The sequence below is a fragment of the Lasioglossum baleicum genome, chromosome 6 (genome assembly GCF_051020765.1).
Source record: "Lasioglossum baleicum chromosome 6, iyLasBale1, whole genome shotgun sequence".
NCBI classification, from domain to species: domain Eukaryota; kingdom Metazoa; phylum Arthropoda; class Insecta; order Hymenoptera; family Halictidae; genus Lasioglossum; species Lasioglossum baleicum.
The window spans coordinates 17165341-17192546 of record NC_134934.1 but is presented as its reverse complement, the minus strand read 5'-3'; the positions used below and the strand labels follow the sequence as shown (position 1 = coordinate 17192546).

Here is a 27206-nt window from a genome sequence, read left to right as displayed (position 1 = left end):
AAAATTGTTGGAGAACATTATCTGATCCCGAACGAGTTACACCGTAAACTAACTTTGTTTAAAAAATGTAAAAATGTTTGCATTGATTGCTGGACGCAGGAGCCAAATAAAAATTGTACTCTTCTTTTAATTATCTTACTGACAATAAGATGAAACTAACATTGATGTTCTTAAATAATTTTAACATGTCCACTGCTTCAAATTGTACGTACCCATTTTTGTCATAAATGCATAAAATCCGCAATCTAACGACAACAATTGCTACGGTCATTAAAAGATTTTTGAGGAATCCTTTGGCTGCAAATTATAAACTTTTAAAAACCATAAATACACGTTGCGTAGACTGTGGATTTTATGCGTTTAAGTAAAAAAACAAGTTGATGCGGTTCACTGTAATCGTGAAATCTGAAACTCTGAAATGGTTCCTTGTAATTAACGTTCACAATTTGTATTTTGTTAATTGATAAAAAAGGAACGATTAGGCTACGCGACCTCTCTGAGAAGAGTCCCCCCAAGGACATTCTCGATCGGTGAACGATGAAATGGAAGGAAGCTCGAACGAACAACTCATTTTCTTAAGCGGTCGACCGCTGTTTAAGCTCTCGGGCTACCTGATTCGCCGATCCGATATCACTCAACGATGAGGCTGCGAAAAAATGGAGAAAATCCGCAAACCATAAATACGGGTTTACCGCGGACCTTAGTCATCGGCCCGCGTAGTTCTCATATCCCGGTATAACACACGGCGGAAAATGAAAAGTTATAGAGTTTGTGACTCGTAACTCAGCACTCCGTAGTTTCTATTAACCAGTCGTGCAGCTCTCAGCTCTCGGGCTGAGAGAGCAAGAACCGAGGAGTCTCGCGAGTCGCTTCAGGAGCGAGCAAGGTGTAATGTCGAATCGATGTACCATAATCGCCTGGACTTAGGTGTCTTTCGTTCCGAGCCGAGTCCTCGGCATGCTTACTGCCCACAGAACTGGTATACGCGTACCTTATGTATGCTCAGGTACTGGTTATATATACCGGGTGAAGCACTTAACATTATCGTTCGGATTCACCTTCTGAAATGCTCCTCTTCTGCGTTCTAGAGTTTAGTCGTGTTTGCGGGTACGTGGGTCTGCGATGAGTCGACGAACAGACATTTTTTCAGTCCTCAAAAGTTGCAATCTGTCACACTGACCGAAATGACCATAAAGCCACCTGATTTTTTGGTGAAATCTTATAATTACGTCATAGGAATGAGAAGCTGATGCTCGATAGCATTTTAGGATTAATAAAAGAAACCATTTACATGATTACATTCATAGATATATTATTTATTTACAGAAAAAGGTAAACGTTATATAGTTTAACAAAAAACGAACTGCGAAATTTCCATAAAGCCATTTTTTAAGTAGATAACATCAAGATTATCGAAAATTTCTTCTATATTTACAAATTAATGCTCAGTATAATTGCCATTTCTTCGAACAACGTCGAAAATTCGATTAGGCATTGATGAAATCAAAGGACGAAGAGTTTCTGCTTCGATGGATGTCCACGCTTCGTTCACCGCAATCCATAACTCGGAAACAGAGTTGTACTGTTTACAATTGCCAGATACTTTTCTTGCAAGTATTCCCCAAAGATTCTCAAACAAAATCCTCATATTTTTGTTGTCTAACCACTCTTTTGTTTGTCTTGATGAATGAATTGGGGTGTTATCATGCTGAAAACTGAAATTGTCAGTCTCAATTTCTTCTGTAAATGGTATTAAGACCATCTACAACAACGAGGCGTGCTGCAGCAAAGTTTAAAAAGTTCAGGGCGATTCAAATGGACAAAAATGCTGCAGAAACCAGCACTCAAAGAACGACACAAACGAGATCGTCTCGAATTTGCGCAAGACATATGTCCTGGACACAAGAATTTGAAAATATCATTTTCTCTGATGAGTAAAAGTTTAACTTGGATGTGCCAGATGGTTACAAATACTACTGGCACGATTTAAGAAAAGAAAGTAATGTTGCAATGAGTCGTAACATCGGTGGTGGCCCATTAATGATTTGGGCTGCATTCAGAGCCAATAAAAAGCACCAATTTGTCGAATTAATTATAAGATGAATTCGACAAAATATATGGAGCTGTTGGAGATGGTCTTAATATGGCAAGGATAGTATATGGCAATTGTAAACAGTACAACTTTGTTTCTGAGGTATGGATTGCGGTGAACGAAGAGCGGACATCTATCGAAGCAGAAACTCTTCGTCCTTTGATTTCATCAATGCCTAATCGAATTTTCGACGTTATTCGAAGAAATGGCAATTATACTAAGCATTAATTTGTAAATGTAGAAGAAATTTTCGATAATCTTGATGTTATCTACTTAAAAAACGTGTGGCTTTATGGAAATTTGGCAGTTCGATTTTTCTTAAACTATATAACTTTACGTTTTTCTGTAAATAAATAATATATCTATGAATGTTATCATGTGAATGGTTCATTTTATTAATCCTAAAATGCTATCGTGCATCAGCTTCTGATTACTATGACATAATTATAAGATTTCACCAAAAAATCAGATGGGTTCATGGTAATTTCGGGCAGTGTAGTATCACATTCTGATTCATAATATTCATCAATACCTAACGCAGACATTATTTAATGAGTCCGAAAATATTACAGTAAGAAATAGGGTGAAAGAAAAATGATGAAAAATGCTCACACGTTGAATTTCTTTTCCAGACAAAGATGGCGATTTGCTGCACTCTATTTATTATTTTACGACTAGTATTTATCGACGCTGCCTCGACTAGTCCAGGAACATGGATGTAAGTACTTTTCTTTATTTCATTCGCTATTAATTTATAAAATGATCAATAGTAAGTGGGAGACGAAGACAGCAGTTTTCAAACAATATGTTCACCTGACATAGAATCATTTGTGTTAATTACAAATCGAAACTTGTTCGAAGCAATCCTGATTTGTATTTCTTATAATATCGACTGATCATATCCCATAATCATCGTTAACCCTTTGCACTCCTTTATCGAGTGTGATTCGACATCGGAGAAAGGAAAACGTAAATGAAACGTGTTTTTATATGTATTTGGTTCTTCCTTTATTTATCTAAGTCGTATCTTTCAGTTAACAAGTTCCACAAATATAAATTACGACAAAGTTGGAGAGCTATATTTCATATAATTTCTAGACTCCGGATTTTATGCATTTATAACAAAAATGAGCGAGTGCAATTTAAAATAGCGAAAATATTAAAAGGGTATTAATATATTGTTTTCACCACATTAAAATTATTAATGAAGAATATAAATTGATACTTAGCTACTGCGTCCTGCAATTGATGCACAAACTTTTTATTTTGCATAAACATCTGGAGTCTAATAATTAGTAAACAAAATTGTTTAAAACAAGTACCGGTCAAGTAACTGTTCTTTGAAGAAAATTTCAAACAAAACACTTAAAATAGCAGGGAGTTGTTGGCAACAAAATTGAAAAACAATTCGGAGTGCAAAGGGTTAAACTTTAAAATAAAAATATTCTATCTAAATTTCAACAATAACTAGGTGTTAAATAAAATGGTATTTTGTATCTTAATAATTTCAATAGGTTGGCGTTAATGTAACAGTATTTTTTTTTAATTCATTTTTGTGCATTTTGTGCAATAGTTCACTTGAAAACGATTAAACAACGCAGTGCTGTCCTTCACGATCGAAATCCACGAACGGCATTGTTCAGCGCGTAATTCCCCAGCAACAAATGAACGATCGCAATCAGCATCGCTCGCTTATCCGAACGCAATCGATAAATTAACACGTCGCGAGGAGAAAGGTGCGGCCAGAGTTGCCCCCGTCGAATTCTGGCAAAAATTACTTGGGCGACTTCTATAATTTATAGGCTCTTTGTGCTTGGCGAGACGAAACCGTGTCGTGGGAACCCGAACCAAGATATTTTTCAAAACACTGGCTGCCTCTTTTTCCGACGTACCCATGCCATTGGTGTGTCTAATTCCTGAATCGCCCTTCTCGCCCCTTCGCACTACCCCTACACGGCCATGACAAATCACTGAATGGTCCCTGGATCACTGTAGTTTTTCTCCGCACGAAACTTCCATCACGGTCTGGAAGCTCTTCATGCTCGACTCCGTAATTGGATTTTTCAGAAATTCTAAAGATTATGGTAGTTTCGTTAGCATTCAGCCTGTTTCCAGGCTGTCGTCGCGCTGTGCTGGTAATGGCGATACCGATTGGCAGGTAAAAATGATGAAAGGCAACGTCACGGTAAATGTCAGTCGAAACGATTATACTTTGCTTCTCGCCTTTTGTCAAAAAAATGACTTTTCATTGTGTATTTTGCAGGAATCTATCTACTAACTCTCTGACAACGAACGATTTTTCTAGCCATACAATAATTGGCACTGCTTAGGACCGTCCACAGCTCTAATGAATAATTTCTAAAAATTTACTCGTTACTCGATACCTCGTGTAGACACATTAGTCTTTCCGATATCCTCAATGAAATAGCTATCCAGTTAGTTTAATCGCCACAAATTGAGTTACTTAACACGTTGACTGCGACGGTGCTTTTCAGGAGTCCAGTGTAAAGTGCCAATTTAATTTAATCATTATTACATTATTAAAAACTCTAATTATAGTACATACTAATCATCAAAAAGCTTATAGAATGTGTTTTGTTGAAAAAATAGATCTCGCCTATTATCTCGTCAAGAGAAGAGATAAATTCCCTTTTGCGAGGGAGATTCTGTTTTAAAAATTGTCACAAACAATAAAAATATTCTTTTGCTTGTTGATTTTGAAGAAACTTTGTATGATTATATTTTCTATTCATTTATTAATAAATTTTCTGTGCATGTAAGCCAACCTTGATTTTTTGTTCTCTCCCTGAGGCTGTCTATTCATATTTACAGTGATGTACTACGAATTTCATCGTAGCTGCCAGAGTTGGGCAAAAATTTTATTCAAATAATAATTTCGAATAAAGTGGGTTTTTTTCCAAACTACGAGTTTTCTCGTGGTTGGCAGTCAACGTGTTAAATGACAATTTGAATGTTCCCGGTCAAAATAGACTCTGGCACAGCCGTCAGAGGGTTAAATCTTTTTTTTTTGGCACGTTTTTCACAATTTCCGGACACCGAACATTTTAGTGCATTATTTAGTAAACACGCGTTTAACAATAGAGTTCGATTATCCAAACGGAGTATCGCTCAATCGGCTCACACGACCGAGCTTCCACTGCGTAAACAAAGAGACAGTATAATACCATCGATGGCTGATTCCGATACGTAGTCACTGACCTTTTGGATTATTACTGCTTTCTTTTCCTCTTCATAATCTCTCCTGTAAGCGCGCCCGATCAAAAAATGCCTAATCACATGGGCGGGCCTCCTCGCATCTCCATAATAGTTAATCCTTCTTACTCGGGCTTAAGTTAAGAACGCGATGGGTTTAATGTCGTCATCTTAATTCTATCTTTATCACAACCTAATTAGATTGGAATCAACGCGGCTACGTGTGCGGTCAGGTTAAACCGAACGTTCCCGAAAGGAAGTTCAAATATCATTGGATTTTGTTACGTCCTTATTCAGTGATTAGACAAACTAGAAAATCATTAGAAAAATTTAAAGAAGATTTTTTAGAAATTACAAATACAAATCGTAAGCATTTAAGTTGTCATGGGATGTTTAAGACTTAAGTAATCAATAATTCCACTGTTTTAGTAGCGTTTCTGTTTGCAATAAAATTGTTATTACTGTTACGCAATCCCGTCGCGTCGTTAGTCGTACCGCAAATTCGCCAGTAAACTTCGATCTCGATTGCTTATGGCATAATAATGATGCAACGCGTACGAAACCGAACGTCCACACACGATAAAATAATCCAGCCAATATAAACGCGCATTATTCTCGCCAATCTACCCTCTGCTATCTACGTAACAAGTAACAACCCCTTAAGTCACGACTAAGAGCCCGGCATCCAGATTAGATTCCAAGCACACACCGTGACCGTGTGTACGCGTTTCCATCCAGAAAATGAATTGATTCACGCCGCGCTATTCGCGAGGTATTACTTCAGCGTGAATCAACGCGATATATGTAGAAGTGGCCAGATTAAAGGGTGGCGTCCGGCCATTTTTTCTCGGCCCACGTAAAAAGAAAGTTGACTGCGTTCTATAGCAGACGTTGCATACGGCTCTCTATTGAACGTTTCGTTTTTCCGCGATCGTCGTTAGGTAAGCAACTCTGAAACGATCTAGCCAATTTCGTAAACTAAATCGAACTTTCATTATTTGTAAAAATATCTATTTAAAACTATCCTACGTTCTTCGCATTTAAAGCGGCTCGACATCTTTCTCATATTATTCAATAAGGTTCTTCATACGGTAAAATTTTCAGTTACTTTCAGTAACATCACAATAAAAATATACAATAAATTTTCCTTTACTCCATTATGCGTACATATACGTTCTGAAAGTTACATTGAAATTGGTTTACGAATTAATATAAACGACCAAGTGTGGTAAAAAGATCGATAATCATGAAAAATTGCTATTTTTACTATAATTTTATAATTCAAAAAGTTTATAATTCGTAAACCAGTTAAATTTCAATGAAATTTTCAGAACGTGTATAATTCATACGAGTTTACAAAGTACATCTTTTAAATTTTCGTCATCGGCCCAGCTAAAAAAGTTGTAAAATTCAATTTTTACTATTTTTAGTTTATCACAATTCCGGTCGAATGCATTTTTTCAACTTATTTATTAGACGTCAATTACTAAACTAATTCTTCTAGCCTTACAGAGAAATTGAAGTCGTTTGGTCCATTCATAAAAAAGTTATTCTGATTTAAAGTGCGTGGAAACAGTTGTGCTCCTTACTGTATATTATATATTATAATTAGATTGTGGATTTTATCCATATTTATAACGGAAATGGAGAAACACAACTGTAAATATATTAGAAGAATTGAACCACGTTGTTACAAGTTACGTTACTTTCGACTTATTAAAATTACTGAAAGAGGAAACACATTCTCATGTGGCTCCCATTTCTTACGGTCGATTAATATACATTTCATATATTACTTCATAAATTTTATACATTTCATACATTATATTATACATTAATACACATTTGAATAAAAGTCTACAGTCTGTCTTGTTAAGAATAATAAATTGACTGCGGATCTTTAGGCATTTACATCAAAATAGAGTAGATAAAATATGAAATTGTTGAAAAATTTTTAAAATTGAAGTTGTCAATACATGATTTCTCCTCTATTAAAATCATTAAAGGGAGTAAGGGGAGAAACAACATCCAATTTAGTTTCCATTTCTCGCAATCGATGCAGTCAATTTTTATTTTGCATAAAGATCCGCAGTCTAATAGTGGCTGACATTAATTTAGTCCGACTGCAGGGGCTGCCCTTTTGAAAATCTCGAACACCCGGTAGATGAAGCCATACGATTGTTGCTACAATCTTTTAAGAGACACGAGACATTACTTTTTGGGACGGCACAGCCCACAGTGTCCCACGAATTTGCGTGGGCAGGATCCTTCGAAATATTATCGTTCCCTTCCCGTGATTCCCAGCGTCATTGTTTTAGGGGAGTGCAAAGTCGATGATATATCACGGCCGAAACGTGTTCCGGAATATTAATGCTCTCTATTACGCACTCCCTAGTATAATCTTATATACCATGGGACATTTTAGTTACGATGGGAAAGACTGTTAATTTGAATCCCTTAACCCGTGGAAAGTTATGTCTATCGAACACCCAAGGTTTCACTGTTGTCGAATATTTCACCTCGCAAGGGTTTAGATCTGTTGGTACCGACATACAGTGACTCCTATTAATATACGGACGCTCTAAAAAGAGAGAATAACTCTTTTAACGTCGGACTGTACGATTTGAGCTTTTTTGAGAAGTTGGTGCAATTAGTTTACTACATTGATGTGGAGAGATATTTGAAAAAAAAAATTGCAATTGGTCGGAATTGTAGAGAAAATACTAAAAGTTGTTTTTATGTTTCATGGGCCTATATTGAAAATATATTTTCAATATAGCCATTTATAGTCACTAATGTCTAAAAAAATTATTTTCTCCTTTTTAGTGCATTTTAATATAAGCGTGGTTTTTAAAAAGTTTTTTTATGAATGTAGATAATAACACAAATCAATTACAAATATATATATTGTTATGGTTAATCTCTAATACAAAAACAGATAACAATTATCTTTATTCATCAAAAAAGGACAACATATTTTGTTAAAAACTATTTTACAGAAAACGAACTTGACACCTTTATCCATCCACCCCTTCAATTGTCAAATAAAAAATCTAAAATGGGCTATTTGAACTCTCGTGGCAGGTTTAGTGTTAATCCACAATACAGTGACACCTCCACTATCCGAATCGAATCCCTGCCGCGTATATCACTTCTAATAAACGGAGATTTCTCACAAAAGCGCATTTGCTTTTGATCGAACGTGTCTCGAACTTGATCAGCTCATTGAACACTGTGCGTTCCGATTTCTAGAAATTCGTTACGCGCCGATTACATATGAATCCAAAGCAGGAGACCGATGAACGACGAATAGCTCACTGCGCCAATTTTTAATGGCGCATTTGGGAGTCAACCAAGCGAGATGATGGAACGGCGCCGTCACAGACAGAAGTCGGGGGTCTCGAACTGGGGTAGCAATCTCAAATTCGAAACGGCTGCCCGTAAACGTTTCAGTGGCGATACGGGCACACTCGAATGCTCTAATATTGCCAATCAGACACACGGAACGTGTTCCAACGACTTCTGTGCAGGGAACCCGTGAGCACAGTGCGTGGGAAACAATGGAACGAAGGTTTTGTTCCGGGGTTTTGATTTCGATACGTTCTCATCTCGAGTGGAAGAATGGCAGAAGGGAAAGTTGCCAATATCGTACTACTTAAGATGTTTTAGAACCCCGGAAAATTTGGCAGGCTACTCGAAAAGTGTATAGGCATAGAGCTACCATCCTAATGATAGGGTAACATCTTATTTTAATATTCCAAGAAAGTGTTAGGTTGTTGCATAATGTCCGATTTTTAGTAATGGCATTAAACAAACGCAATTTTGTGCCCAATGTATTCTATCTACTCAAGTTTCTTGATCGTATTACGGTAAAAATAAGATATTATGGTCATTTTCGTTATCTCAAGTTTGTTATCTCCATTTTGTAGTTCTTTTTCACCATCGACGACCAGTGAGTTAATTAATCACCACATTTTGACCAAAAATCACATAAAAGTTATTTTTCCAGACATATAAAAGGAATTCACGACAGTGCATTGGTTGACGTTGAAGTAAACTTTATTTAAAAGTAAAATTATACATCTAAATTAAAATTGAACATTGGATATTAACACTAAATGTACCGAGCTATAAAAGCCAAACGTGGCTGCCTTATAAAAATGACAAGAATTAATTTATTTAGACTTTCCGCGGTGCTTACTACAATATGTGCTCTAATAAAGATATTTATTAAATCATTTTTTATGGAAGCATCTTTACAGTTTCATTAATTGTGAAATAAAAAATCTAGAACCGGTCATGTGACCGGTCGTGGTACGTTTACTGTTAATTATTAGCTTTTTATCACAAAGTTTTATATAATAAACCTATGGACTGTAACAGCATTTTTTAATCGAAACGTTTTATAAGAATCTCATTCTAAAATCGGACATTTCATATGCGATAACACCTAATAATTATTACCTTAAATCGTGTCAGGATGATTTAGGAAATCGTATATCTAGTAGAGGTTTGTTTGGAATCTATAATTAAGTTGTTCATAAAAATAATATTAAGTAACTACTCAGCTTGTGAACTATTTCATCCCGTTCTTTCTCTAAGGAATTGTACAAATTGTACAATTGTACAAAATGCATTTAATTTGTGTACTTACGAACGTATTTTGCGTTTACAAATTTCTCCTTTGATACAACTTATTAAATTGTGTATATAAAAATATGTGGAAGACGTGAGACACATGACAAACCAACGTATTGAATTTGGGGGTGGTGTTAGACTAATGGGGTGAAAGCATTCGAGCACATGATCGACTGTACTACTATACCAAATCTTGAGTTTACTGATGAAATTATTATTTTATCCATACCAATGAATGACCTTTCAGACATTTCAGTCCAATATTAATTTATCAACAGTGAAAAATGCAGGTCCGAGAATTGCAAGTACAATGTCTTCGATCTCCGACATTACTACGATTAATGAATTACTGTAAAATATTGCGAATTACTTGAATAAGTTTGTAAAAATACGAAATGTGATTTGGTGTCGTCAGAAACGTCGGTTTGCAACATTTCCCTCAACTCGAGACTGCCCAAATGTTGGAGACCTACGATGTGGCAGCGTCTACCATTTGCCACGGACTGAAGGGTCTCTCTCAAGGCCAAGAAAAGCTATGTCAGTTGTCTGTGGATCACATGCTGAGCGTAGCGAGTGGTGCGAAATTCGGGATCCTCGAATGCCAACATCAATTTCGCGACCGAAGATGGAATTGCTCTACTGTTCGCGATGATACTGTTTTTGGGCCAATACTCAGAATAGGTAAGAAACTACGAATGTCATAATTAGACTACGGATGTTTATGCAATTTTCAATTTTTGTAGGCGAATCTTAACAGTAAACCTACCGACCATCAAAAGTGACCGCGATGTGTATAGTATTATAATTATAAATAGACTGCGGATCTTTATGCAAAATAAAAAATATTCGCATTGACTGCAAGACACAGAAGCCAAATAAAAATTGTATACTTTTAATTATCCTATAAAGCTGAAAATAATGCATTGACGTCCTTAAATATTTTTAACATGCCCACTGCTTTACATTGTACGAATCCAATTTTGCCACAAATGCGTAAAATCCGCAATCTAATTATAAATAACAAGATTAAATTTATCTATATTTTGTGCGACTTTTACTATAATATATACTGGAGCCAAAAAATATATTCAATAAATTCCCATGGAAAAACCTTTACAATTTCAATAATTGTCAAATAAAAAATCTAAAATGGGTCATTCGACCCCTCGTGGTACGTTTAGTGTTAAGACAGTGGAATTACATTTATAAAATCTTATTTTCAGTGGTAGTAATCTTTCTCTCTTTGTAGATCTGAAATAAATAAAAATCAAACTTTTTGTGGGATTTTATTTTCTAGCATTTTTCGAAAATTTTAAGCAGCCATAAATGCATAAAGATCCGCAGTCTAGTCATAATTCATCATAACATACATAATATAACCGTTTGATAAGATAGTACGGGTTGGTAATGATTTTTTGAGAGCACAACAGAACGGTAATGATTTTTTGAACATTTAATTTGTTGTAGATTTTAGCATCTCTCAATTTTTCGAAGTAAACTGTTGTTGGACATTGCTGTGCACACAAGATGGCCGTTTGTGGTCAGAATGAATTGTTGCAAGATGAGATTTTTAAATTACTATATAAATGTACTATTGTTGAATTCTGTTCGTAGCTAGCAGGGAAACTGCATTCGTGCATGCCATCACGGCTGCAGGAGTGGTGTACTCGATTAGCCGATCCTGCAGAGATGGTCAGTTATCATCGTGTGGTTGTTCTAGAAGCAATAGGCCCAGAGATCTAAAGCATGATTGGATTTGGGGTGGATGCGGTGACAATCTTGAGTATGGTTACAAGTGAGTGCTAATTGTAAATAATTCCATTGTCACTCTATTTGGGTTTTTCGTTCGTACACAGCCAGTGAAAATAGGCCTACTATGTTCCACCGCATGCCGTGGAACCTCGATATTACATATGTATACGACCTTAATCCGTTCCTGATGTTTGGACTCATACCGAATAGGACGATATATGTATACCAAACCAACCTTTCCCATAAGAAATAATATAAAAATGATTAATCTGTTCTCATTTTTATAAAAACTCCTATTGATATTATACCTACATCAATGGGGTTGTAAAATAATTTAAACACTGTCTAAACACATAAACAAAAGATGAGAATTTCTTATAGATTTATAAATTTAAACTCTGCTTAATGCTAAAATACAAAAAGAAACACTCGATCGACTGATCATTTTCTTTCATCTCTCTATGTTGTGTCTTCGCGGGCTTCCATTACTGATCCTTATAATTACTTGTATCATCAGTCAGTTAATAATACATCAACTCCGAATATAATTAATTATTCGTTTAATTTCTCCTCTGAGATAATTATTTTAAAATGACGCAAAATTCGCACAAAAAATTTATGTTCTAAATTTGTGAGCTAAATTTGTCTCGTCCAAACAGGACGTATTCCGAATTGGACGCACTCCGAATTGGACGTATACCGAGGTTCCACTATATGTATATCATATATACAATATTCAAAAATTGTAAACTATCATCGTTCATGGTTTAGAAAAGCCTCATCAAAGCTTAATAATCTCAATAATAATAATTTTAATAACTCATCCAATGTTTTTACAATTTTATATTTATCCAATTGATTTTTGTCATAAATGCATCATTATGTGGCCGCAAGAGAAAATTATTTATGGCTCGACGTAATATTATCGAATCTGGTATCACATTATGTTTGTGCAAAGATTGCATGACAAACAAGTTGCTCTTGGTTCGTTTCAGATTTACACAGGCATTTGTTGACGTAAGGGAACGCGAACGCAGCTTTAAAAGAGGCAGCAGAGAACAAGGCAGAAGCCTGATGAATCTTCATAATAACGAAGCAGGACGCAGGGTAAACGATTGCTTGAATTCTGTCGAATTCGTTAAAAGAGTTTGCTGAATCAATTAACAATCTTAAAATAATACACATCTAAAATTTGAAAAACATGTTTGTCATTTAGTTATTATCACTGAAAGCTACAAGGAAAGGCTAATCATTAAGGATAGTTATACTTTAAATATAAAAAGTTAAGCATCGATCGAATATGTTTTCGGTAAATTTTAATAATCCTTTTTAGAAAAAGGAGGTAATCGAATATCGTGTAGATATAAATGTGACTTTCTAATAACAGAATACTAATTTTACAACGACATGACAAACGCGAATTTTTTACAGGCAGTAATTAAAAAGTCCAAGATGACGTGCAAGTGCCACGGAGTTTCAGGAAGCTGCAGTTTGATTACTTGTTGGCAACAATTAGCGCCGTTTCGAGAAATTGGTATGCTTTTCATATATGATACATATATTGTAAAATCTTTATTCATTATACTCGTTCAATTTAATAGTTCGTTAGCATTACAATGAATGCACACAAGGGTCAAAATAATAGACCCGGAATCCATCGAACAAGTGTTAGATATTAAAACGATCATATTAAATGCTTTAATCAGTCCAGTGTAGTACTTCCAACTTCAACCCTCTTGCATATTACTCGCAGATTTGAATTACTAATTAAACGACTCTATTCGATGTTTGCAGGTGACTTTCTCTTAGATAAATATGATGGAGCAACAGAAGTCAGAGTAAATAGACGAGGTCGTCTGTCCATGCGAGATCCGCGATTTTCATTGCCTACGGCGAACGACCTGGTTTATTTGGACGATTCGCCAAATTATTGCCTTCCTAATGAAACATTTGGATCTTTAGGTGACTGATTTCGTCAGTGGTTATCCGTAAATATTAATGCAAAGAAAAAAACAAATGATTGAAAGCGTTATTGCCAATTGAAATTGTTATTGCCAAGTTTTTACTTTTATTGTTGGCTGTTTTTCAAAAGAAGTTATCTCGAATTCATCAGTCGCCATTGTAGCAAAGAACAGACCATATAGTATAGATTATTTTTGAAATAAATTAGAGAAGGCATGAAACTATTTCTATACAAACTTAGTTTTGTTGGTAATGGGTCAAGTGAATACTAATTGAAATTAAAACGATTTGTTACTAGGTACACATGGCAGGATTTGCAATAGAACATCATCTGGAATGGACGGCTGCAATCTTCTTTGTTGCGGCAGAGGGTACAACACGCAGAAGTCAACTATTCGCGAGAGATGCGAATGCAAATTTCATTGGTGTTGTTATGTTGAATGTAAAACTTGTGTCAAAAACATAGACATTCACACTTGCAAATAAAATATCAGTCGTATTGATATTTTGGCAGGTTTATTCGATTTATTTGCAATTCTTTTACATTTCAGTACGATTGGATAAATTGAAGGATTTTGTATCATGTGCAAGGCGTTTTGCTATTAAAAAGTAACAAAGAAATGATAATTCGTAATTATCACATCAATATGCGTATATCTGACACTAATTTCAAGTTAAATAGCATTTTTATATTATTCTTTACAAAATACATCTTTTTAAAGGAATAGCTCGAACTGCCTTAAATATAAAAGCAATCTTATAGCAATATCTATTTGGTAATATTTGCAATGTTAATATTTATTTAATAATAATATTCCAGTAGCGAATGCTTGACGAGGAATTATTATATGTAGTTCTGTTGTCATCATCTGTATCAAAAATTACGAGAATACAAAAGGTATTGAGGTATGAAGACAAAATCAAACAGTACTAAAATTATTCTATGAACGATGTTTTCGTTTAATATGTGGGAAATATTGGAGTAACATAGATTCAGATCATAAAAAACCAAGAAATAAATATATGTCAGATGTTACTTTATTTTTGAATTAAAGCTTTTTTATGCTTCAGAAAGTATTTGACTTTGAAGTCTTCGTCTTATTAGAGTTAACCTATCATTAGAGAGAGAGAGAGAGAACTTTTGTAATACCGTCAAAATAAAATTGAATTTGGAGAGGGATGGCATGGAAACAGTTTATGTCTATATTGCTGGGTCTCATAAGTTCAAATACTTTGATAAGGCTTCAATACTGTACATACCAACCTTTTCAATCTTTAATACATATGCAAGTGCAAAACAATTGCGCATTTAGAAATCATATGTTTCTTAATGAATTTGTGAACGTATCAAAAGCGGCCTATATTACATTATGCTCAATTAGTTATGTAATTATTAATATATTTATTTGTGTCTCGACGAAACAATACTAACAAATGACTGACAAACTGTGATTTCCCACATTAAAAGCATCAAATGATTAATTTGCTAATCTTTTTTGGAATTTTCTAATTACTATTAGTCAGGATTATAATAAAATTACAAATACAGTATTATGTTTATCATGAACCATTTTCTATTAATATAAAACATGTTAGCCTAATTATAGTACTAATATTATGTTCAAATAATTACTCCTGTAGCAATAAATTCTGCACAGATATATTTAACACTTTCATACATTATAACTTTACTGTATTTACCATAGATTAAATGTTTATTTAATATTGATAGAATTATTTATTGCTATCCTTGTGTAATGTATAATGTACAAACTTGCATACTTCAAATTTAAAAAATGACTAAATAAAAAAAGAGGAGTTGCACAAAAACGGAAGGTAATTGTATTATGTTCTACATCAACCTTTCACCTGTTTTCTTTACTATACCTACCAATATCTACTACTTTGTACGAAAATTCACATAAAACTTTAGGAGTCCTATACAATTCTTGAATATTAGTTCTGACCAATATGAGTAGAATGTGACACAGAAATCGTAAGGGGATTCTAGAAGCCCTCGGGCGTCAGACAAAAAAGTACATTGGGTGATTGGTCTACTCCAGAGTTGGGCGAAAATTTTATATAAATAGAAATTTCGAATAACGAATAAAAGATAAAATATTTTTATTCGTTATTCGAAGGTCCGAATAGAAAAGCATCTTTTATTCGACTCGTTATTTAAATAATTTCATTCGTCGAGAATTTATTCGACGAATAATAGACAACTTTTTTATTCGAAGCTTCAAATAAAATTATTATCATCTATTATTCGAAGGCTTCGAATAACTTTCGAATAATTTCTGCCAGCTCGAGGCTCGAATGAACACGTACCGAGGCCTGAGCCCAGAACACAATGTAGTGCAATAAACATGGCTGGGTAACCCAACGCCCAGTCAGGTATATCGTTGTGAAACCACATCCAATTGCAAAACTTGTTTATTTATCATAATTTTTTCATGGAAGTGGCGCCAGCTAATTAGTGGCATTCTTCCGGTTAAAATGACACTAAACTCGATAGAATTTGGTCTGTGTCTACTCCTATACCTCGTCTGTGACATAACTTACAAAGCATTAAATTGTAATTAAAAATAAATAGAAATTTCAACTCTTACCCATTGTTATATTCCATGTATTATTTATTCATATTTACAAACAAATAAAGACTATCACTCGAAAGTTTCCCAAGTTTTCTCATCTCTGTATCTAGCTGCATGAGTAAAGTGTCTATATCTGGCTGGTTCTGTTAAAGAAATTCCACCTTTCACGAGTTCTTCCATCAGTAACTTTTCTTTTTCTCCAGATACGGTTTCTTCATTGTGATAAATTTCGAGTATTCCACATTCTAAGCAACGTTGCGCAAGCACACGTCCTAGATTTATGTATGCCGATACGTCAGATCCCCTAAAAGCAATTAAAATAATGCAAATCATTCTTTACTATTTCCATAAAAATATAAATATAGCGTCCATGATTTTGGAGCTAACATTCACTACTATGCAAAAGAAAGAAGCACCCAGTATAATTATAAGATATAATGACAAACAATATCTTTATGTAGAAATTATATTGTACAATGATTGATTTATTGCATTTAAAGCATTAGATAATCCGCAATTAAACAGCAGAATCCTTTTTCAAAACTTACTGTGTTCTTATTTGATTTTTTACACTATTCTAATAAATATGGCTGGGCGCTTCTTTCTCTTTCACAGTAGTGTATATCTAAATTAAATTTCGTTATAGTGAATATCAATAGCTAAGTTTCCAATGCACACAGACCTATATAATTGTTTATGTATTCCCCATTCACGGGTTGAAGCTATAATAACAGGACCATTTTCAAAATGGTGTATTTCTGCAACAATATGACGCTGATGCTTATTTACAATCAACCTGCGCAGATTTCAATTACCAACATTACATTAAAAACATAAGCATAATGTTGTCGTTACACGAATCTAGTAATAATCATATTACTTGTGCCAGTAAGAAAATCCAGGTTTCTCAAGAACATAACCTATAGGTTTTCTTGCAATCCTCAGACGTTCTAAATTTCTTGGGTTACGATTTCTAACTTCATTACAATTTGCAATTATCTCTGCGTTTCCATGTACTTCTCTTTTAATAATTGTACCTATACGATTTCTTAAAGACAACATCTTCAAATTGCGATACTCTTATTGTATATATTCTTTTAATTTTTCATTTACAACTTGTTGGAATAATTTCTTCGATTTCAAATGTGAAATATCTGAGTATGTGTGCGTGAACGCTCTTCCAGGTTTACGTACGTAAGTATACAAATAAAATTCTTCACAATAATAAGGCGAATAGGTTAACTTTATATACACATCATATTACGGCGAGGTATTTATAAGAGTAAACCATGAAGTAAGGGTAATATGAGAGTGCGCTCACGTCCGGGATCAATGGTCCCAGACGGGTCACCTTTTTTCGCGCATGCGCGGCGTTTTCACCCTCAGTAAAGTACGATTCTCGAGAAAATGTGGCACCTTGAGCGCCCCGTAGAATTTTACGATTTTATGACAAAACGAATGTACGACAAGTGTACTTCTGTATATTTTGTAACTCGTAGGACATGTCCTGGAGTCTTTTTGTCCGGAACAGATTGTTTCGGTACATTCCCGCCGATACACATAGCTGCCTCAGGGCTCTGCTACATCATCGTTACTGTTTTGGACGCGCATGCGCGAGAAAAGGTGACCCGTCTGGGAACACTGCCGGAGATTGGCCGTGTCACTCTCATAAAGAGTCTTGCTTCATGGGTCGAACGATGGTGGCGCATCATGCCAATGCCACCTTCAATTCAAGTCGCTTGAAGCATCTCCAACAATCTCCAATCACTCTATACATATAGTATATATCATGTTACATGTGTTACATGGGTCACGTTACATGCAGTTCAAAATGCAGTTCAATGCAGTTACATGTGACATAGATAAAGCTATCTGATGGGTCATTGTATTTCATATGCTTGCCTCTTGTATTCTAATCGGAATATTTATCGGTTCAAATTGTCTATATAACAATGTGTGGACATGTGTTGTTGCGCCCTCACAGTTCATGCAGTTCACACTTTCTCACATGCTCGAATTTGAACTTTGCGAGGTACTTAGCTAGCAGTTGCAGTGGTGTGCAGTGGTGTGCAGGGACCGCTCAGGAGGGCTTGGGACCGCTCGATTCGAAAGGAATGCGGGGAACGTGATTCTATTTACTTTCATTCAGTACAATTCCATTAATTAGCCTGAATTATAAGCATCTTCGCGTTCAGTGATGACAGTGAGTCCGAAATGATTTATACATATATTGGTTTATAGAGTGTGATTAATAGGAATTGTAATTTTGCGAAATTTCATTACTCTTGACATACATGATAAATATTTCAAGAATGTTGTTACAAAATGACTTAAAAACGAAGAGAAACAAGGTCTATTAAAATGAAGTGGATACTAATTTCATGTATTTTATGTGTATTTGGTTGTTTCAAAGAATTCAGGCCTTCTGAATCTTTTGTCACTGATTATTTAACCGGCCCATGGAAAAATTTTACGTTTGACCAGGTAAGCCTAATCTGCATTATTATGTGTTGCATTTATACATGGACATTGTGTAATCTCCTTGTATTAATTAATAAGTCTCAAACTCTTATGTTTTTAAAATATAGAAGTCGAAGTACCTTGTTTGTATATATCTGATTAGAATTTCCTTTCTTTTTTAAATGCCACATGTAATACTTATGTAACCATGCTTATATTTAATAAAAAGGATCTTATAAAATTATAATATCTTCAGGTTAATCAAGAAATTTTTCCTGTCTCTACGTATTCTTACTTTGCAACTTTAATTGTTGTATTTTTAATAACCGACTTTGTGAGGTATAAGCCTGTCATAATACTATGTGGTCTATCCGGCGCTATTACCTTTCTGTTAATCATTATTGGGAAGGACATTGCGACCTTGCAAATTGTGGAATTCTTTTATGGCTTATTCCTTTCCACCGAAGTTGCTTACTACACGTACATTTATGCTAAAGTCGACAAAGCACATTATCAAGAAGTGACCAGCCACACAAAAGCAGCATCTTTGTTTGGTCGCTGTATGTCTGGTATCATTGCACAATTAACAGTTTCTTTTGATCTATTGGATTACCATCAATTAAATTATCTTACCATATCAGGTATTTATTTTCACTTGTACATTTTCGAAATGGTAAAGTCACTAGTTGGGAAGTTACAACTGGTTGTATAAAATAAACTCTATTTTTCAGCTATCACATTCGCAATGTTATGGGCATTCTTTCTACCTTCCGTTGGAAAGTCCATTTACTTTCATAGAAGTAACGAAATGGTAGCATCGCGCCAAAATTTGACTATAGCATCACAAATATCCGAACATCATGTTCAGTTCGGGTCTTCCAATAAAAAGGTCTCGCTAATAGAGAAAATAAGACGAGCTTACGTTTTATTGTGGAAGGATTTCTTAGCAGCTTATTCGAATGGACATATAGTTAAGTGGTCAATATGGTGGGCCTTTTCAACTTGCGGGTATTTACAAATTAGTAGCTATATACAATTACTTTGGCAAACTGCAGTTTCTACCGAAGATAAAATTTACAATGGAGCTGTAGATGCTCTTTATACAATCATAGGTGAGCGAATACACTCTGGGAGCATTATATATCATTGATTAACACTTTACTTGTAAAATTCTATCAATCAAAGATAAAAGATAAATAAATGATAACACTACTTAAGAGATAACGTTAAAATTATAAATTTATAAATTGTAAAGATGTTTTTCTGGTATAGCATTCACGTTTACTAACAGTAGCAATTTAATTATTATTACGTAGGAATAAATAAACATTTTATTTTCATGAACAGGTACAATGACAGTATTTTGCATTGGAAAGGTACCGTTCAATTGGTCGTTGATAGGAGACACAGTGGTATCGCTTATGTCATTTATGGAAGGAATTTTATTAGTAGTCTCTTCGTACAGCTATAATATTTGGTTGTTATATCTGTCTTTCATAATATTTGGAATTATTTATCATACAATGGTCACTGTTGCAAGGTACTTGTCAGTTTACATCAAGTTATTCTTTCATGGAGTTTCTTTGATATTATTATAAAAATAATATCATTAATCTACTGATTTACTTTTAGCTTCGAAGTTGCAAAGTCTATATCGGAGGACAGTTATGGTTTAATATTCGGTATAAATACATTTTTTGCACTTGCATTGCAAAGCATATTAACAGCTATTGTAGTGAATGGAAACTTAGGCTTAGATCTGAGATCTCAGGTAAGATCACAACCTGAAGTTTAGTTGGAGAACCATGTACTTTTCTGTTGAGATTTTTGTTGAGTAATTTATTTACTAACCCAATTATCAGTATTCTCAGAACTTTCAAATAACGTCCTTTTCTACAGGCCCTATTAACTATTCAAGTACTATAATCTGAAAATTTTCTTTTTTTAGTACCTTATCTATGGTGGTTACTTTATTGTGATAGCAATGCTGTACACAATAATAGGTATTTTTAACATTGCTCAACATTTCAAACGTGGCAATAAATTCAACATATGGGTAAAGGCTAAGGATGCTACGACTGACATACAACCTGAAGATGAAGAGAAGTCTTCAAAGTCACAAATCTCTAGTTGACACTGTATCTCTTGTTCCTTTTTGAAGTGATATTTTTGAACACTTTAACGAGCTGCGTAGAATTTCACGATATTCACTTTTAATATCGTTTTTATTTGTTGAACATATACATTGTATATTTTGTAGCAGATCATTTTGCGTCATTAGAAAGAACGTCATGCAGACTTACATTGTTATTTGTAAATTAGGAATGCGAGTGGTAGTTTTGTCAGTAGTTTTCTGCATGTATGTATATGAAACTTTAATAGGTAAACGAAAAATGCAATTTTTATAGTTGACTCTGTATTTGTGAATTATGTTATTTTATACAGAAATATAGAAGACTTTATTAAACATTGTTTTTCTATAATAACATTACTCATTCTATCCATTCCATTATCTCCAAATTTTCTGCTGTCCGAACAGCGTGTTCATTCTTCTTTAATGGGACTTAGCAAGACTTTTATTTTATCCAAAACTGGTTCCCTACATTTCTGGAAGCGAATGAACAATGTTGCACAGAGGATACTATTATCTTTATCATTATTTAAAATATTTTACAGCGTCGCTCACGATCGAAACTGTTTGAAATAAACATTTTCCCAGCTCGTGTCGCGGGTTTGCATTCTTGTCGAAGCGTTTGAATAACTTCCACCAAATCACACAATCCTGTACTGTTTGTTTGAATTCCTGGCGATCATTGTCCATTGTGTCGTTCCTTATTATAGCAGAGATGGATTTCATAGACTCGTCCTCGATCATTTTCGAGAACATGCACGGATAACTGTCGCAATCCTTGCCATTGTCGAGCAATTTCTCGAGGAACAGAGTGTCCTTTAAGCAGATTCGAATCACCTAGCGAATATTATAACAGTTATTTATACAAACGTAGGGACAGTTACTATACATTCGCGTAAATGCGATCTTTTGAAAAAAGACAACATATATTTTAAAAATATTCCATGTATTTAAATAAAATTGGAATCTACATAGTTACCATCGTCAAGGTTTTAGAATTCCTTTGAAAATAATATCTCAACATTTCAGTATTATACTTAGCTTTGCTGAGGAGTCGAATGACAATAGGCATCAACATATTAATTATTTTTCGCAATATGGGCGAAACGTTGAAATCATTTTGGCGGAAGGATTGAAATTACACCTGAAAGACTCAATAGTGAAAACGATATGCTGATCGGCAAAAGCCAGAAATTAGCGGATCATTTCACTGAACAATATATCGCTGCTAAATTATACGTACGAATCTGCAATATTAATTTTGAAGACAAATACGACTAGGGATTGCAATCCCGCGATTTTTTGGTCCCGCATTTCTTAAATAGGTGATGTGGAATCCCGCAAATTTTGCAGGACTATGCGTCCCAAAATTTCGCGAATGACGACGCGCACGAAGAACTATTTCGATGGTCTGTCATGAAGATATAGACAAAACTTAAAAAAAAGAGATGATTTCCTTTGAGAGCAATGGAAAAAAAGGGGAAATATTTACGTACAGCTTACGAATACTTTTTAATTATATTCGACTTTCAAGTGTAGAGGCTTAACGAGCTTTTTCCGCTGCAGAATATGTTTTTGTTATGAGTTGAGGACCTAATTAGAAGATACAACAATTAATAGACTTTGTTTTTTACGATTATATTTTTAAAGTTCTACAAATTAAAATTTGTTTTTATAATTTTAACATTTTTCAGATTTTAATCTAATTAAAATTATATTCACAGATAGGTCGATTACATACAGTTCGTTCTAAACAATTTTTATAGTCATTTTTAAGTTTTGACCAACATTTTGGTAAAGAAAAAAATTCTTCCGATTCACCTCCGCAATTAATATATGTATAATATCGTAGCTTCGTTATTGATATAATAATTTTTTATTTAAATACCGCTTCTTCTCTAATAATTATTAGATATAACGAATTATTATATTATATATTTTATACAATTACATTTCAATTATAGTTTGTTTTCCAAAAAGAGATTTATTTCAATTTAAAATGTAGATTTAGATTTTATATGTATTCTGTTAATAAATTTTGACTAATACGATTAAAGATAATTATCTCATTAATAAGTGAAGTTTCTTTATTAAATATATATTAGATTGAAGACCTAAATCCTTAGTTCCGCGGGACCACGCGGGATTGAAATAAATCCCACATCAATCTCGCGGGATTGCAATCCCTAAATACGACAATAAATATATTTCTTTTAATGTTTTAGATCTGAGATGTAATATGTTTCTAATATTTATTCGTACATATGGAGGATTTAAAAAGATTATTAAATGAATTAAATAGTAAGGTGAAGAATGTACAAAACGCAGCCAATAAGATTAATTAGTATTAATACGAATTATTTCTACATTATTTGGTTTGTAAGCTTGCTGTACGAAGTGATGTTAGCTTTTGTGCGTAATGTACTATCTTCCGAATGTTTAAAGTCCTCGAATAATTATAAACGGTGTCGTATACATGCATATTTACCAAGTACGATGGTACAAGTATAGGATAAGCTTGAACGAGACTCGTGTCTGCTTTATCAAAGTCGTCGTTGACATTTCCAACGAGTACATTTACGGTTTCGTGAACCTCAATTATTGATAACATTAATACCAACCCTGAATACACATTACGTGCTCAATCTTTGTATATAATAACCGAATGGAAAATCTATTTATACCTGATAAGGAGACGATCATTATCGAACTAGTTCCAACGGACAAGTATTTCTCACGTTTTATCTACAAAACAGCGTGTCTCTGCGTGATCTCATTTTCATATTTATCGCGTGCGTTTGTATTCGGTTTGAGAATCCGTTTGTGTTTAGTCGTTCAAAAAGACGGCAAAGATTTGCGAGATATTTCGTATTTACAGCCGCATTATGTTAATGTTTGAACAGCTTCGAGAACAACGGATTCGCAGGCTTTCGCAGTTTCTCGTGATAAACATAATCCGATCTCATGGAGGCGGGATAACTCTGTTCGTTCTTCGTTTAAAGGATACTCTTCTATATGGTCGTGAGTTTTCGTTGTCACTGTCAAATGTAGTCGGTCGAGTTGATTTTGCTCCTCGGGATTCAAATGTTCTGAAAAAGCAATATTTAAATGTGGGAAAATAAAGAGGTTCCCACAAATCATTTTACGGATTTATGAAAATTTCTCTCGGCGAAAGGGTCTTTAAAATATTTAGTTTGGACGAAGACAAAAATAAATGATGAATTAAAAAAGATAAAGAATCATTCCATTTATTATACTTTTCTTTTCGAGTTCTGTGGTTTTGCTTATCAGCGATTGTCGTATCTTCTTCATCTTCTTGACAGCCAATCGCGTTTTTCTCAGTTCTTCAGATTTTTTCCGGCCTTTCTTCTTTTTCGCTTTCTTCCGACTTTGCGAGCCTCGTGAATGTTCACTCTTTTTTAAATATCTTTTCCTTCTCGTTTTTGCCTTGGGATGTACGACTTCAGTGAATATTAACTATTGAATTGTAGCAAATTGTATATATGTATATGTATGTATATTTGTACTTGTCAAGCTCACGTGTATTAATTGCATTCGAGTTAGTCTTTGCTCTTGAACGGCTTTATATTTTTGCCATAATTTACCACAAGTTTCGGCACCGCGGAGCAGCTTCGATCTCAAACTTTGATCCGAAACTTCATGAAACGAGGAGACTATTTTTCCCATATTAAAATCGTCTCGTCCTCCTCCCTGTATTGTTTTTTTAAATTAAATATTCCAAAGAAAAGTAACAATTTAATTTTAACGAATGTTTAAAGTTTGGAATTTCAACGTTCACAAATGCACTAATATTTTATAGGATTGAAAAGAATATTATCTCTAGACTGCGAATTTTTATGCAGATTAAACATTGTCTGTATCAATTGTAAGATATAGAATCAAAAAGTTCTTCCCTTCTTCATTGATCTTAAAATTGGAGATGATGTATTGATATCTTTAAGTTATTTTAAGCTTTCTACTATCTTAAATATCATCAAATCCACAGTTTAATTATCTTCTTTCTTTTTCAGATCTATTACTATGGAAATAACACACGTTCTCGGAGTGGCGTCGTCGTATTTTGTCTCACTTCCTTCTTTTAGTTCCAATTTGTTATGTCAAACTTTTAAATATTATTCTTCAGTGTCTGGTTGCCAAGATAAGCTGTTCGAATTAGTAATCCTTTTGCTGCATTTATTGCATAATTATACGAGAAATACGAAAAATATTTTTAAAAATACTAAATTTTAAAAGGAACGATGCTAAAATAAATTTCCTGACCGATTCCTTGAAAGTATTTATTTTTTAAGGAGGTATTTTTGCGTAAATTCCTGAAAAAATGGATTCTTTTGCATTTTCTTAAAGAATGTACGAGCGAATCTGAGATAGGGCATATATGCGGATTGTGGCGACGACGACATGTGCCAAGATCGTGTCGAGGGAAGACTGGGGAAGACTACGAGCCCTCACGTGCCCTCACGCGCATTTGTGGCGTGGCCACAATCTAGTCATCGTGTGGCTTGGACAGCTGCGAGCGGCGTTCGACCACTGCAGTGACCGTTTGGTGGCGTCGGCCCGCTGGGCTCGAGATGTGGCACGGCACGCTTTGCTGTCTGGGTATCCATATCATATCTCACTCTTAGCATGGAACAGAACCTATATCCACGTTTAGCTGCTAAATGTGGGTATTCTGTTCCATGCTAAAAGTGGAATGTGTTCTTGTTCCATACTAAAAGTGGGTATGATCAATCTCTGTATAGACTATAGACTGACAAAAGTGGAGGCAGATAAATATCCTACTGCTAAGGAACTATTAAAGATAAAGGAATACTAAACACCGAAACTGTGAAGAAATATCATCAATGAGTCAAAGAGAATGGACGAATATTACCGTATTACCCTCGGATTGTAACTAGAAAGAGACTAGAATCTCACTAGATTTTGGGTCGAAACATGGGTTTGCGATATTTCGCTTAATATCCTTGTACGAGCAAATTTTCGGCTGGGTGAGGGCTCATTCGAAAGAGAAAGTTTCACCGCATGGTGCTCTGGTCATGAGGTTAACGAGATTATGTTTATATCTAATAATATGAGTGTCCAAAGTAGGGAAAAAATCGAGACAAATCCTGCAGATTTCAATGTATTTTTCTGTCTCTGAAAGCCTTTTTTGACTGATAGGATGACCAGAGCACCATGCGGTGAATCTTCCTCTTTCGAATGAGCCCTTACCCAGCCCAAAATTTGCTCGTACAAGGACATTAAGCGAAATAACGCAAACCCATGTTTCGACCCAAAATCTAGTAAGATTGTAGTCCCTTTCTAGTTACAATCCGAGGGTATACTACCGCTACGTAAAAAATCGGACATTTTATATGTAGCAGCCTAATGTATCTAGATACTCGTGATGATTTTTGTCGTTTCAGCGACTTTACCATTTCGATAAAGGTGCAATCCCAGTCCGCGACACCATATTGGCACTGCATACTGGCTTTTTCCACCTGCTCGGAGATCTCTGTGTACTTTATACAGTACGCAAGTGCCCAATTCCGAGGAATTTCGACGACCGGCAGCACTCTCCAGACTTTCGCCGTGATGTCCTCCAACATGTTTAGCGAGGCCCTGTTCGCGGATTCGGGGATTTCCGTTCTGCGTGTCTTCCTGATCAACACCTTTTTGGCCGAATTCTCGATATGCTGAAATCATCAATTTCGTGATTATTCAGCGGCTCTTGAGACGTTTCACGAGTATAACGACGGTCACCTGACAACTGGTCGAGTGGTCGATGCTCGTGGGTGTAACAGACACGATCATGTCCGTGCAAACGAGAATGCATCCGATTTCTATGAAGCGTTTCACCATCAGCCACCGTGATTCTTGGGAAATTCTTTGCGCGAGACGCGAAACAGATCGCAACACGCTGGGGCGAACAGTATAATTACTAGACCGCCGGTGCATATGTAAATTTACAATCTTAAAAATAAGTTTAAGGATCAGTGAGAATTTCAGTATGAATTTCATTTAGGTATAATTTTACTAAAATCCGTGGAGTCGTGTAGTTTACCGAATATTTAACACTAACGATCGGTTTCGCATTTCTCAGTTTATAATGATTCAGATCACAAAGATGTGTGTGTGCGTGCTTCTGTTAGAAATTATTAGATAAATTTCTACATTCGACCACGCATTGTTATAAAAAAACTCCCGAAAATTTACCCTTTTTCTATCAAATTTTATTATTCACACGTGTGATATTAAACATTTACTTGTACTTCCAATAAATCAACGAGTTAGCTATTCTTTTATTTACTTGAACAGTTTTTACCCAAATGTTTCTAACATTTTATCTAAATACATCTTAGAT

At 34.7% G+C, this 27206-nt stretch overlaps 4 protein-coding genes across 8 annotated transcripts in view; 2 read left to right on the top strand and 2 right to left on the bottom strand.

Annotated features, from left to right (window-relative positions):
• Nucleotides 1-15320, top strand: part of LOC143209949 (protein Wnt-5b) — a 28308-nt gene extending 12988 nt beyond the window's left edge. For all 4 annotated transcript variants that reach the window (XM_076426301.1, XM_076426300.1, XM_076426298.1 and 1 more), the window contains exons 3-9: nt 2725-2810; nt 10359-10624; nt 11558-11738; nt 12691-12802; nt 13127-13229; nt 13490-13657; nt 13956-15320. In XM_076426301.1, the coding sequence (XP_076282416.1) occupies nt 2725-2810; nt 10359-10624; nt 11558-11738; nt 12691-12802; nt 13127-13229; nt 13490-13657; nt 13956-14143 (1104 nt within the window). In that variant the 3' untranslated portion in view covers nt 14144-15320. The remainder of the gene's footprint in view (nt 1-2724; nt 2811-10358; nt 10625-11557; nt 11739-12690; nt 12803-13126; nt 13230-13489; nt 13658-13955) is intronic.
• A 952-nt stretch (nt 15321-16272) lies between these two features.
• Nucleotides 16273-17566, bottom strand: Mrpl18 (mitochondrial ribosomal protein L18). 2 transcript variants are annotated; one of them, XM_076426303.1, is made up of 3 exons: nt 17135-17566; nt 16937-17050; nt 16273-16558 (listed from the first exon to the last, which is right to left on the bottom strand). In XM_076426303.1, exons 1-3 carry the CDS (start codon nt 17314-17316, stop codon nt 16324-16326), a joined length of 531 nt encoding a protein of 176 aa, XP_076282418.1. In that variant the 5' UTR covers nt 17317-17566; the 3' UTR covers nt 16273-16323. The 2 variants fall into 2 exon arrangements, with proteins under 2 accessions (XP_076282418.1, XP_076282419.1); XM_076426304.1 differs by having other exon boundaries at nt 16937-17012; nt 17135-17308.
• A 449-nt stretch (nt 17567-18015) lies between these two features.
• Nucleotides 18016-20854, top strand: LOC143209948 (thiamine transporter 1-like). The gene is made up of 7 exons (XM_076426296.1): nt 18016-18457; nt 18566-18738; nt 18971-19355; nt 19446-19826; nt 20062-20254; nt 20347-20485; nt 20663-20854. Exons 2-7 carry the CDS (start codon nt 18616-18618, stop codon nt 20846-20848), a joined length of 1407 nt encoding a protein of 468 aa, XP_076282411.1. The 5' UTR covers nt 18016-18457; nt 18566-18615; the 3' UTR covers nt 20849-20854.
• A 2297-nt stretch (nt 20855-23151) lies between these two features.
• The window catches only part of LOC143209951 (uncharacterized), a 71807-nt gene continuing 67752 nt past the window's right edge, over nt 23152-27206 (bottom strand). The window contains exons 2-5 of the mRNA XM_076426302.1: nt 26278-26538; nt 24386-24556; nt 24103-24292; nt 23152-23934 (exon numbers count right to left, since the gene is read on the bottom strand). Of these exons, the coding sequence (XP_076282417.1) occupies nt 23729-23934; nt 24103-24292; nt 24386-24556; nt 26278-26538 (828 nt within the window). The 3' untranslated portion in view covers nt 23152-23728. The remainder of the gene's footprint in view (nt 23935-24102; nt 24293-24385; nt 24557-26277; nt 26539-27206) is intronic.